This window comes from Prunus dulcis, chromosome 6 (assembly GCF_902201215.1).
Source record: "Prunus dulcis chromosome 6, ALMONDv2, whole genome shotgun sequence".
NCBI lineage: Eukaryota > Viridiplantae > Streptophyta > Magnoliopsida > Rosales > Rosaceae > Prunus > Prunus dulcis.
The window spans coordinates 1896481-1910175 of NC_047655.1; the positions used below are offsets into that span (position 1 = coordinate 1896481).

A 13695-nucleotide genomic window follows, 5' to 3' on the forward strand; every position below is an offset into this window, starting at 1 on the left:
TTTCCACATACATGCACCTGCATGGTTTGGTAGACTTTGTAATGACAATGGTACATATTCATTTATTATCATTATTGTAAACCAATTATCGAGGGTCAAGTTTTTTGTTTTTTTGTTTTTTGTTTTTTGTTTTTTTTTTTGTTTTTTCCGTTGTATGGAATAGATTAGGTCAGTTGGTTAGGGTAGCAAACTCGTCTTCTTGCACCCAAATTTGAATCTCCATTTTCAATTTACAATAGTTTAGACTATCGATTATATAAACACAATTACCAAATTAATGTATATTTATTGTTAACGAGTCCTTATCTAATTAGGATTTTCTTTGAAATTATCCAGTCATTTCTATTCCCCCTCCTTGTTTTTTGTTTTTTGTTTGCAATGATCTTCAGTTAGTTGGAACAATAGTTGCTTCAAATGTCTACTTCGGCGCATCTTGGTGGCTTCTCACAACCATTGAGCACATCTGTGATCCATCAAAGCTGCCAGAGGGAAGTCCATGGACGTGTCCTGGTGATGATGTGTTCTACAATGCATCAATCATTTGGGGGGTCATTGGCCCCCTCAGAATGTTCACTGACAAAGGAGTCTACCCAGAGCTCAACTGGTTCTTCCTCATTGGCTTATTGGCACCTGTTCCTGTTTGGCTGCTCTCTAAACAATTTCCCAACCAAAGGTGGATCGAGCTCATAAACATGCCCATTATACTTGGAGCCACAGGTTCCATGCGTCCTGCTAGGGCTGTGAACTATTTGACATGGCTTGCAGTTTGGATTTTCCTCAACTTTTATGTGTATAGAAAGTACAAGGGGTGGTGGGCTAGGCACAACTATATCCTCTCTGCTGCTTTGGATGCTGGTGTGGCCTTCACAGCAGTTCTGCTATATTTCACCCTCCAATCCAAGGATATCACGGGTCCAAACTGGTGGGGCCTGTTAGCTGATGACCATTGCCCGCACGCAACGTGTCCCACGGCACCGGGTATAGTTGCCAAAGGCTGTTCAGTTCTCTGAGATTAATGTAATTCACATGTGCTTGTGCAAATCATATGAAGCTGTACAGTGGATTAATTAGTTTGTATTACCTTGAAGCTGCAGACTCAGATTTTAGTCTTCTGCAAATTAAATAAGTTACTTAGTACTTTGCATAATTTGAAACTGGTCAATGGAAAACATGCTTTAATACTAAAATAAGTGGCATATAATCTTTAAGAAATAACATTATCACATATCAAGCCACCAAGGCATTTATACATAGTGCAGCTAATATTCTTAGTCTAAGGAGCTAGAGAGGAAGATTACAGGGTACTTGGAGGATGGGGTCTCTCAAGCCAACTCTTGTCGGAGAGGTTTCAGTCATCCATTGACCAGTTTTAATGGCTTGCATTGTGATCTACATGCATCCACAATCAAAAATCATCAACATCCGCGGGTTCATTTTTATACATGATTTATCATGTCATTCACATAATATTTTAAGTTGGTTCTTGACATTTAATAGCATTTTACTTCCCTTTTGTGTTTTTATAGAATTTTAACTTGGTTAGAATGAAAGTGAGCTAAAAATGCATTATTGAATATAAAATCTGTTTTTGCTCATTTTCGTAGGTCAACTTCTTGGCCTTGGATCAGCGTGTTATTTTGCTCAGATGCCGGGAAGATCTTCATGAAACTTGTTCCAATGGATGTTGACTACAACATATCCGAATTTGAGCTTCATTGAGAAAGTACAGCTCAGCCAACCAATCCAACATTGGACCTAACTCTGGAAGTCTGTTTTGGGTCAACTTTTACCCTTACTTGGTGTCATCTCCCTTCTAATTGTTACCACACCTCTTGGTGACATTGTAGAGATTTAATTTCAGATTGGTAATAGATTAGAATCTCTCTTTATGTATTAGAACCAAAATGAAATGATGAAAATGGAGACAAGTGGAGCATGTGCCAATGACTTTGGGTAAAAGGTGGAGTTTAATATTGAAGAATGAGTTGGCAAGAGAGAGAAGGAGCAAAAAGGAAAGGGCATAAGCCCATTGAAGAGGGATTCGACATTTTTAGAGAACAAAGCTGGAGGAGAGCAAAAGAAGAGCCAAGCAAGAATGAGAAGAAGATTTCCACCATTGAAGACCTTGAGCTTCCATCACCTTCACAAAATCTGTAAACTCTTTCTAGTTGTAATTACTATGAACATGAGGAACTAAACTCCATAGCCAGGGCTTAGGTTGAAGCCCTAAAACATGATTACTCTATTGTTTTGATGCTTGAGTTTATGAATTTCTAGATGTTGTTGATGAATTCCCATTCACCAAAATAATATATCCTTGATGTATGTTTTTCTTTGATTGATCACCTTTGAAAACATGCTTCTTGGGATTGTTGGGATTATATGTACCCTTATGTTTTCCTAAGCAACAAATGGATGAAGTAAGAATCATCCATGTGAATTGGTTTCTTGATCATCCATGTGAATTGGTTTCTTGAATGTCTAATGTAAACACCATACTATTAGGGTTCTTGTGATGTTCATATTCTCTTTGAACTTAATGGATTTTCCATGTAATTAATTCGAAATACTAAGCATACCTAGATTGATTATGTGGAAAGCACGAGCATTATAGCACTAGCCCCGCACTCTACTTATATTAGAGAGAATCAATGCATCTTGATTGCGAACATCTTCATCAACATATTTAGAGTTCATAACTTGAGTGTCCATAGACATAAGTAAGATTATTTAGGATGGATTCCGAAAACCCTATTGTTCTCATCATTGTAAGCCACATTTTGAATTATTATTTTTTTTGTCAAAAAGAACATGAAATTTGGACAAATGGTTGGAAAGTAATAGGTCAAAAACTGGACAAAGGTCGAAGTTGAAAACAGGGCGCACACTCTGCCTAAAAACGACCGGTCGAGCACTGTTCACTAGGTGATAAACATGTGATACATAGGTGATACAATGATGATAACGTAGTGATAGAAAGGTGATAAATGAGTGATAGAAATTCCTAATTGTATTTATCTTTGGTTTCTTGTTTTGTTTCATTTCTTTTACTTTTCTTTCTCATTCCTAGTTTCCAATTTGTATCTTACCTTTGTGTCGTGTTAAATAAGTGTTCTTTACTTACTCAAACGAGAACTTTGTTTAGGCCGACAGTTCCTCGTGGGATCGACCTCGTACTTACAAATCTATACCCCAATAGAGTCATGCACTTGTGGGTATTTTTAATTGGATGATTAGCACATTAATTTGTGCCAATTATTAATACAGCAATAAACAACTGACTTGAACATATTCCTTGACTTAATTGTTGCAAAGGATAATGCCAAAGGACATAATATTGTAAGTAGAGCAGTTACAAGACAGGCTACGATATGATGCTATTGCAGTTGGTCTTACAACTCGTTCCTGGGCTATGCTTTGTTGGGCCGCTTTGTGCAACATTTATTCATAGTCTACTTGCCCAAGTTTTGCATGTTGGTTGTTGTTGATGAGCAAGCTTTGTCCTGCTTTTTCCTCTATATTTGAGGGGGGAAAGGGGGAGAGGGGGTTGGTGTGTGGTGATTTAAGGTAATGTTTTAACGAGGCCACTATTGCTCCATTACTGGGGTCCTTTTTGTCCCTCATGTAATGTTTTGGACAAGAGTCTTCTTTTTTCTTTTTATTTGTTTCCTCGTGATTGTTTCAGGTCGCAAATCTTTTTAAGGTCAAACTCTTGTTCATGGCTTTCACATTGGGTTTCAGATGTTTTCATCCTCTCTGTTGTATCCTCTTACACCTCGTTTGGTTCATGAGAATTGAGGCTTGAGAATGGGAATTCAATTGATTTCCCATGTTTGGTAAGTCCAGGCATAGGAAATGATTGCCTGGCACATGGGAAAGTAGGGGGGAAAGTGAAGCCCTCCTCTTAACTTGAGTTTTGTTTTCCCTCATCATGGGAAAATTTGGGAAAATGAGCCAACATTCAATGCACAATTTTCATAACTATTTTGTCCCTATGAACAATTTATAATTACAACATATCATTAAATGCATTCTTTTTTTATTTAATTTAATATGGGTACAAACTTTGTTTTCCATTCCTACTCAAAACAAACATGGGAAAGGAAACAAAGTGAAATCTCTGCGCTACTTTCCCAACATTACCAAACATGAGAAATGAATCTTTCATTCTCATTCTTTGAAAAATAACATAAAAAATTATTTCCCCTCAAATTCATTCTGCGAACTAAACGGAACCTTATGGTGTTATAATAAAACATGTTTTCCACACACAAAAAAGTCCTTGGCTTTTGAATGGCCGCGATGTCCCACATTAGCGCCAGCTTCCACAAAGATTTGATTACATGACTGCAACATCATTTGACTTTTTTATGAGAAAAAGTTTAGGGAGATGGGACCATTTTGCCCCTCATGTATTAATGCATTGTGATATACATGTGCCAAAGCAGTTGATGGTGATGGGGGTGGGTGACCATGCATGCATCATCGTAGCAGATTTAGGTTTTGAGTTTTATAGTCTTTGTGAAAGAAAAAAATGCATTTGTTTTTACATAATTTTGGAAGCTATTGAATTGGATTATCACACCACTTCAATTCTCATATCTAATGGTCAAGAATCGTCCACGATTGAATAGTCACAAACTCACATCCCATCCAGTGCCATCTTCCAAAAACTTGACTAGATGATTTCACCATCACTTGACTTGTAAGTTATTAAGAGCTCTCAATTAGTCCCATAAATTCATTTTGTCCAACCACCACTGATTTTAATTCACACACAGCTGTCATCGCCCCAAAATTGGAGGTCCAGATCACTCATTGTCAACACACTGTTTCATATTTTTCATATATTATTTTCTGGAAAACAAAAATCATATTTTTCATATTTCCATTTTTTTGTTTATATAGTAAAATAATTCCATGTTTTCAGGCAAGTGGTTTTAATTGAATTAGCTGTCATCCCCCCAAAATTGGAGCCATTCAAATTTTTTTTCTTTCTTTTTTTGGGTAAAAAGTTTCAAATCTTTTCACACGTGAAATACTCGGATTTTGATTCTTGTTTCCCTGTTTGGGTTACAAGTAGTTTAGGCCAAAAATCAGTCTCGATTCATTTTTTACTTTCTTAACCTCTTATTGTGCAAAATTAAGTCTAGATTCCTAGTGACAAGTACAAACAACATGAATTAGAATCCGTGCAGTAATTACATAACCAACTATTTTGTTCTTATAATTATTTTTGGTTATTTTGAAATTTTGAAATTTAGATATATTTAATTTTCTGTTTTATATATATTTTGACTAATGCGCATTACACACCAGCGTCCAGAGGGCAGGCCACACAACCTGTTTCTTGAAAAAGAAACTACCCAGCATTGCTTTGTTTGAAAAAAACAGTCTGTCATCATAACAAGTTTGTGCACCAGAAAAAACTGAACCCCCCAAGAAAAAAAAGCAACTGCCATTTGTATATATAAGCAGTGCCATATGCTTGTAGCCATTGAGGGGTTTGAAATTCTTTTGTCAAAGGAGGGAGGGAGAGAGAGAAATGACAAGCGGCTTCGTCTTCGAGGATGGAGTGCCTGAAGCAAAGTTGCCTGGGAGGCTTCAGTCAGACATTGATGTAACTGGTTAGTCCCCCTAGCTTTAGTACTTGTTTTATCATTCTGTATTTCTATGTTATATTATCAACATTGATGTAATTAATTATGTATTGTCCACTATATATACATATATATATATATAATTGTGTTTCTATGTTTTATTCGTATTTTTCCCGTTCCATATTTTACTAACTATGATGCATATACAAACATATATAGTACGTGTATATGCATTGTGTATGTGAAGATCTATATGCACTTGTCCATATATGTTCATGACAAAGATGGTCAAGGGCCATGAGGAATGATAAAAATGAAATGCGCTGTTAGTTTCCTCAAAACAAATCAGAACACAAAAAAAGTTTTGAAGAACAGAAATTTTTATTGTTTTGAGCAAAGCTTGAATTCATATGGGGTTTATGCAGGAGATGATGAAGTGAACGACTGCCCCATTGAGGAAGTTAGGCTAACTGTTCCAATCACTGATGACCCATCACAGCCAACCTTGACATTTCGTACATGGGTTCTTGGGATTTTATCGTGCGCACTTCTTTCCTTCGTTAACAAGTTTTTTGGGTACCGCACGAATCAGCTGTCTGTTTCTTCAGTCTCGGCGCAGATTGTTGTTCTCCCTCTAGGCAAGTTGATGGCTGCAACCCTGCCAACAAGAAAATTCCGAGTGCCATTTACAAAATTGTCGTTTTCAATGAATCCGGGCCCTTTCAATTTGAAGGAACATGTGTTGATCACCATTTTCGCCAACTCCGGAGCAGGCGGCGTTTATGCAGTTCACATTATCACAATTGTTAAGGCTTTCTACAAAAGGGGTCAGCATCCGGCTGCCGCCTTCTTGTTAGCACAAACCACTCAGGTAAATTTATGGCAAAGTGTTTCTTTGGTGTGTGTTCTTGCTTTCTTGGTAATTGTTTGTGTTGTGGAAGTTCATGTTTTTGTATGAAATTTTCAGTTGCTTGGGTATGGATGGGCTGGCATTTTCAGAAAATACCTTGTTGACTCCCCTTACATGTGGTGGCCTTCAAATCTGGTTCAGGTCTCTCTTTTCAGGTATTTCTTCAAAAGTTTTTTAAGTTGTTTTTTATCATATTTCCTTAGGTATTTATAGTTGTGACCAAATTAATTTATGATTTGAAATGCAGGGCATTGCATGAAAGGGAAAAGAGACCAAAGGGAGGCCTTACTAGGCTGCAGTTCTTCCTTATAGTTTTCATATGCAGTTTTGCTTACTACATAATTCCTGGTTATCTCTTCCCCACCATATCTGCTTTCTCCATTGTTTGTTTCATATGGAAAAAATCCATCACAGCCCAACAGATTGGCTCTGGAATGAATGGCCTTGGCATTGGCTCCTTTGGCTTGGATTGGTCCACCATTGCTGGCTTCTTAGGCAGCCCTCTAGCCACACCTGGATTTGCCATCATAAACATGTTGATTGGTTTTGTCTTGGTTCTCTACATTCTTACCCCCATTTCTTATTGGTCCAATGCGTATGATGCTAAGAAGTTCCCAATCTTTACCTCCCACACTTTCGCCTCCACGGGCAAGACCTACGAAATCTCCCGAATTTTGAATGCAACGACTTTCAACATTGATTTGAACGCCTATAACAGTTACAGTAAACTCTATCTGAGTACATTCTTTGCCTTCAATTATGGGTTGAGCTTTGCCACTCTAACAGCTACTATTTCACATGTTGCACTCTTCCATGGAAAGTAAGTCTTTTCGACATTGCTTTCCAACTTATAACTCTGCCAATATTTCTCCAGAGCTAATAGCTTGTTCATTGTTTTATTCCTTCCTGTATGTGATACATGAACAGATCAATCTGGTATATGTGGAAGAAGACGACTAGTGCCGTGAAAGATCAGATTGGAGATATCCACACAAGGCTAATGAAGAAGAACTATGAAGCAGTGCCCCAATGGTGGTTTCACATCATCCTTGTTTTAATGGTTGCTCTTTCAATCTTTGCTTGTGAAGGTTTTGGCAAACAGCTCCAACTTCCATGGTGGGGAGTTTTAATGGCTTGTGGAATTGCACTATTTTTCACCTTACCCATCGGCATTATTCAAGCCACAACGAACCAGGTATGTTCATCCTCAGATACCATGATCAGTGTTCTGCAACTTTACAATCAGTTTTCTGCATAACCTGCTGCAAATTTCGTCCGAAGATTCAATTTTCTCATTCAATTGTGTTCATTGTGCAGCAACCAGGGCTTAATGTGATTACAGAGTTAGTTATTGGGTATATTTACCCTGGGAGGCCTCTGGCTAATGTGTCTTTCAAGACCTATGGATACATCAGCATGGCACAAGCACTCACATTTCTTGGTGACTTCAAATTAGGTCACTATATGAAGATCCCTCCTAAATCAATGTTTGTGGCGCAGGTAACGATATCGATTAATAATTGCAGCATTTGTTTTAAATTGTTCATATTTCTGATATAACCCCACTTGTATGAAGCATCTTATTCTTTTCCTATTCTGTATGTTCAGTTAGTTGGAACAGTAGTGGCTTCAAGTGTGTACTTTGGCACAGCTTGGTGGCTTCTTACTTCTGTTGACCACATCTGCGATGTGTCAAATTTGCCGGAGGGAAGTCCATGGACATGTCCTGGTGATGATGTGTTCTACAATGCCTCAATCATATGGGGGGTCATAGGCCCCTTCAGAATGTTCACTAGCAAAGGAGTCTACCCAGAGATGAACTGGTTCTTCCTCATTGGCCTGCTTGCACCTGTTCCCATTTGGTTTCTCTCTAAGAAATTTCCCAACCAAAAATGGATCAGGCTCATAAACATGCCCATCATACTTGGATCAACAAGTAATATGCCCCCAGCTAAAGCAGTACATTACATAACATGGTTTGCAGTTGGAATTTTCTTCAGCTTCTATGTTTACAAAAGGCACAAGGGGTGGTGGGCTAGGCATAACTATATCCTATCTGCTGCTTTGGATGCTGGACTTGCCTTTATGGGAGTTCTCCTATATTTCACCCTTCAATCCAATAATATAAATGGCCCAGAGTGGTGGGGTCTGGAAGGTGACCACTGTCCGTTGGCCATATGTCCCACGGCGCCAGGGGTAGTTGCCAAAGGCTGTCCAGTTCAGTGACATGCTTCAAGCACTCACTCTTACGTTGTATTCCCATTTCATTTGTTTTGTGAAAAACCAGAGCTCAGTTCTTGTAGTGTTGTTGTATGATGATGATGATCACCATTTCATGGCAGGCTGTATAGTTCATTAGTTTGAGTTGCTTTGCAGACTTGAGATTTTAGTCTTCTGTGGTTAAATAATTATTTCCTAGTCTTCCATTATTTGGGCATATACACCTATCTCTTTATTAATAGTTTAAGGCATTCAAATATAAAATTCAGATGCAAAAATGAATTGACATTTTGTTTCTGCAATCTATAACTCGAAATACAATTTCTCTGAAGTCTTAAGAAGACAACATTTGAAACTTTTCAGTTTCAAACCTTAAAGTACGAGGAGATAACTGGTATGCTTAAGGTTGGTCAATCAGGTTCCTCTGATCAGTCATTTGCTTGCCCTCTTAAACCAGCTTGACAAATTGAGAGAAAGTGCAAGGTTGTAACTTTGCATTGTTCTGGCAAATCTGATGTTTTGGTATCAAATCACTCCCACGGTGACATCACTTTCTAAACATCTGATGTTTTCTTTTTCTAAAATCTAAAGAAACTGAACCATGTTTATGTTGAGAGTCCCCAAAAACACTCTCCATATATGATATGCTGGAGGCAGAAAGGTAAACAAGAATATGATAACCTTTTGAACTTTCAAAGGGACATATCAAAGCATCATAGACTCGTCAGAAAAGTAGGGCCTAGTCAGACAATGATTGTCATCATTTGACACAGTATCTAAAACCACTCATCAATTTCACCAATACCTTTCTAAGAGCATTTCCACCGGTTAGTCCCTTGTCATGGTAAGGGGATTCCTAGGACAGTTACTATTTACTTGAATAGTGGCTGCCCTAGTCCCCAGCAAAATGTGTTTCCAACAGTTTAGGCTTGCCATGACAAATACTATTCATTTTTTTGTTTTTTTCACAACTTTGTTTACTTAAACAATTAATTTAGATAATATTTTCGGATAAAATTTTTGGGTTCCTACGTGTCAATACTATTCATATCGAATAAGATTTTCAGTTTCAAATTTCAGATACATTTCAAAATTCAAATTTCAGATAAATTCAAAATGTCTAATTTCAGATAAATTTTAAATTTCATTTGAATTTCAAATTTCAGATAAGATTTTCACCCTCTAAGATTGCGTCACGTGTCATATCTACTTGTCTAAAATGTTCTATAAAACCAGAGACTCAGCTCATACCTTCCACACTAGATCTTCTCTACATTTCCATTTCTCAGATTTTAGATTTCATTCTCCATTTTCAATGGCAGACATGCAAGAGGTTTTGGAGAGGCAAGAGCGAGAAATGAGAGAAAGAATGCGTCGACGAGCTGCAAGCAAAAGGGCGTAGAGAGAACTAGATGAGCGACTTAGCATGGCTGTTGCTTTGCTGAAGGAAGAAAACCAGAGCCGCCGCGGTTCACGAGAAAGCCGTGCCCCGAATGTGGACAGACATAGACATTCTCGGGGTAAGAATTTTCTGGAAGATTATTTTATCCCACATTCTCTGCACTCTGATGTTCATTTTCGAGCGAGATATAGAATGGAACCTCATTTGTTCAATAAAGTCATGCATGATATTTGTAATTATGATGAATACTTTGTTCAAAATAAAAATTGTGCTGGAAATTTGGGGAGCAAAAGTTCACACCTGTGATAAGAATGTTGGCATATGGGTCATCTGCTGATCAGGTGGATGAGATTACCCGGATGGGGAAGTCCACTATTTTGGAAAGCTTGGTGCGATTTTGTGATGCAATGGAAACTCTGTACACCAGGGACTACCTGCGCAGACCTACGCTCAGTGACCTGCAACGACTTCTAAAAAAAGTTGAGTCTCGTGAATTTCCTAGAATGATTGGTAGAATTGACTGCATGCACTAGCAATGGAAAAATTATCCAACTGCTTGGCAAAGGGATTATGGCAATCGAAAAGGGCAGAAAAGCATCATCCTCGAAGCAGTTGCTGGTTTTGATACATGGGTTTGGCACGCCTTCTTTGGAGTTGTCGGCTCTCAAAACGATTTGAACGTCCTGGGTCAATCCCCGGTGTTCAATGATGTTCTGAGAGGTGAAGACCCAAATATCACATATCAAATCAATAATACCGTATACCAGAATGAGTATTATCTAGCTGATGGTATCTACCCGAGGTGGACAACATTTGTGAAATCAATTCCACATCCCCTATCCCAGAATGAAATTTTTTTTGCTGCCTATCAAGAGGGGTACAGAAAAGATGTGGAGAGGTGCTTTGGCATCCTTCAAGCCCGATGGGCTATTATCAGGGGTGCGGCGCGTCTATTTGACGAGGAGGTGCTTAGGAGTATAATGATGACTTGTATCATCCTCCACAACATCATTGTGGAAGATGAGTATGATTACGATGCTGATGAAGTGTATGAACCAGATCCCATGAACACGGCCTTAACATGAATTTATGAAAAATCCATGGGGCCAAATGGAGAACCAGTGCAGCATGATCCGTTGGTTAGAGGCGGTAGTTTCTTGCCTCGTATGATTGAGCGCTACACGGAGATGCAATCGTCGTATATTCATGAACACCGTCAAGTTGACTTGATGGAGCATTTGTGGGCGGTGAAAGGCAATGAAGGTGAATGAAGTGAAGTGAAGATGTTTTTTTAATGTATTATGTTTATGTTGTATTTTTAGTTATGCTTTATTGTTTTTTTATGCTTTAGTTGTGGTTTGAGTATTTTTTATGATTTGGTTGTGGTTTGCTTTTTATGTATGGAATGTTTTGAATAAAAAGGAATTTTGTTGAATATTTTCTTTATTCACTAAAAGAAAATCAATACAACTCATAAAATAAAATACATGAATTACCACTAATTTTTTAAACAAAACAAAAAATACAATGAAATGAAAGGCAAGCAAACTAACTTAATGGTTTTGATCATTTAACCAATCCGTGTTGCTAGGTCCATCGTCACGAAAAAGTCTTCGTCTCATAACATCCCTTCGTTCTAGCTTCCAAAATTGTTTTGTTTCAGGGGACATATGGCTTGTATCCATGGTCATGGTTTCCCGATCCTTTTTTTCAATCTTTTCTTGACGTACATACTCCCTTTCTTGGGGTACATACTCCATTTCTTTTGCATATTCTACATCAATTGCCGTATCGTGCTCTTGTTGTTTCATGTCCATTTCAATTCTCATGGCTTGCATCTTTGAAAGTTCTTCCAAAAATTTAGATGCATTCTTGGTAGAATTACTCCCTCTCTTCGCCTTCGCCGCCTTCCTCCCAATAGGCCTCGGCTCCTTTTCGATAGGCGAGTCTTAAATCATCGGGGAATTCATAGGTGAATCCGATGCCGGTGTCTCATGGAGTGGCGTCTCGTTCAAGACTACCGTCGGACCCGTTGGAATAATTTGGAATCTCTTACAATTCTTCACCACCTCCCAACATAGGGTATGGTTGAAACATTTTTTGCCTTGCCCAGTAACACCAAAAAAATTTGTGCTTGCATAATCTATATAATAATAAAAAAAAATGGAAATGCAAGAAACTTTACAAAATATTGGCAATGCAACAAGTTAAAAAAAAAAATGGCAATACAAGAAACTTTAAAAAATATTGGCAATGCAACAAGTATTAAAAAAATAATAATGGAAATGCAAGAAACTTTAACAATTTATTAGAAATGCAAAACAAAATATAAATATTGCAAGAAATATTCATATTAATATTGAAAATACAAGAAATATTAACAACATATATAATTTCAAGAAACATTTAAATAAAATTTAATATGACATAGAAATTAATAAAACAAAAATTACAAATAATTTCCCTCACTGCTAAGGTTTTCCCCACTTCTATGGTTGTCCATCGCTTTTGTCAAGGCATCTCTCCATTTTCCCAACTCTTTGTTAAGAATTTTCCACCTACTAGATAATGCCTGATCCGTACAGGTCGAACCAATTACCCTATCACAAAATTCCTTATGAATTTTTTTCCACATATGACAGAATTTAATCTCATTGCCCGTTAGGGGACAATGACTAACTTGGAGCGAAGCCTCACACAAGCTAACATCTTCCATCATGCTCCATGCCCCTCCGGTTTCATTAGAAGAACCCATAATATGATAGAGAAAAAAATAACTTAAAAGTGAAAAAATATTGAGTAGAAAGTGAATAATAGTAGCAGGAGAAGAAAATGTATGAGGAGTTGATGTTAAAAGTGAAGAGTATTGGTTGGTATTTGTAAAAAAAAAAATTTAGTATTTTTTGGGTATTTTTTTATTTGGGAAAATTTTGGCTGCCATTGGATTGCTGGAAAAAGGGGATCGAAAAGCCCGGAAGGAGCCACGTGGAAGCGAGCCGTTGGGAGGGGAAGCAGTTTCGATTTTTTTATTGGGGAAAAAATGGCTGTCGTTGGATTGCTGGAAAAAGTGGATCAAAGAGCCCAGAAGCTATCCACGTGGAAGAGAGCCATTGAGGGACTGTAGCGGGTGCGTCAAATTTTTTTTAACGTTGGCGCGTGCATGGCATGCTCCAACATTAAAAAAATTTAAACTCCCGCGATGACATCGTCGTGACGTCAGCGCGCTGATGTCAGCCCTTGCCCTCGGGCTGGAGCTTGGGCCACCCCAGTTTGCTGGGCCCCACTCCTTGCCCTGGCAGATCTTTGTTGCTAGAAATACCATTTTGGGTTCCCCCCCAACCCTCCCCTTGGGCCCTTTGCTAGAAATGCTCTAAGAGCAGAGTGATTGGCATACATGCGTTAAAATTAAAAAACATATCATCTTCTCAATCCTTTCAACGACTTTGTATTTGCCACAAAGGATAAGGTTTTGACAGATCAGCTGTTAGTGACCCAATACTCTTAGAGCCTCTCCATCCATAAGGGCTAAGTCTAGGGTAAGGGCAAGCAAAGGCTGCCACTAT

The 13695-nt window shown here is 38.1% G+C and overlaps 2 protein-coding genes across 2 annotated transcripts; both read left to right on the forward strand.

Moving 5' to 3' along the window:
- Positions 1-11: 11 nt before the first annotated feature.
- On the forward strand, positions 12-1010 carry LOC117633279 (oligopeptide transporter 5-like). Its single transcript, XM_034367014.1, has 2 exons — positions 12-50; positions 390-1010. Exons 1-2 carry the CDS (start codon positions 12-14, stop codon positions 1008-1010), a joined length of 660 nt encoding a protein of 219 aa, XP_034222905.1.
- A 4415-nt stretch (positions 1011-5425) lies between these two features.
- Positions 5426-8939, forward strand: LOC117631232 (oligopeptide transporter 1-like). Its single transcript, XM_034364266.1, has 7 exons — positions 5426-5627; positions 6026-6471; positions 6568-6665; positions 6758-7330; positions 7438-7705; positions 7828-8010; positions 8119-8939. Exons 1-7 carry the CDS (start codon positions 5546-5548, stop codon positions 8734-8736), a joined length of 2268 nt encoding a protein of 755 aa, XP_034220157.1. The 5' UTR covers positions 5426-5545; the 3' UTR covers positions 8737-8939.
- The last annotated feature ends 4756 nt before the right edge of the window (positions 8940-13695 follow it).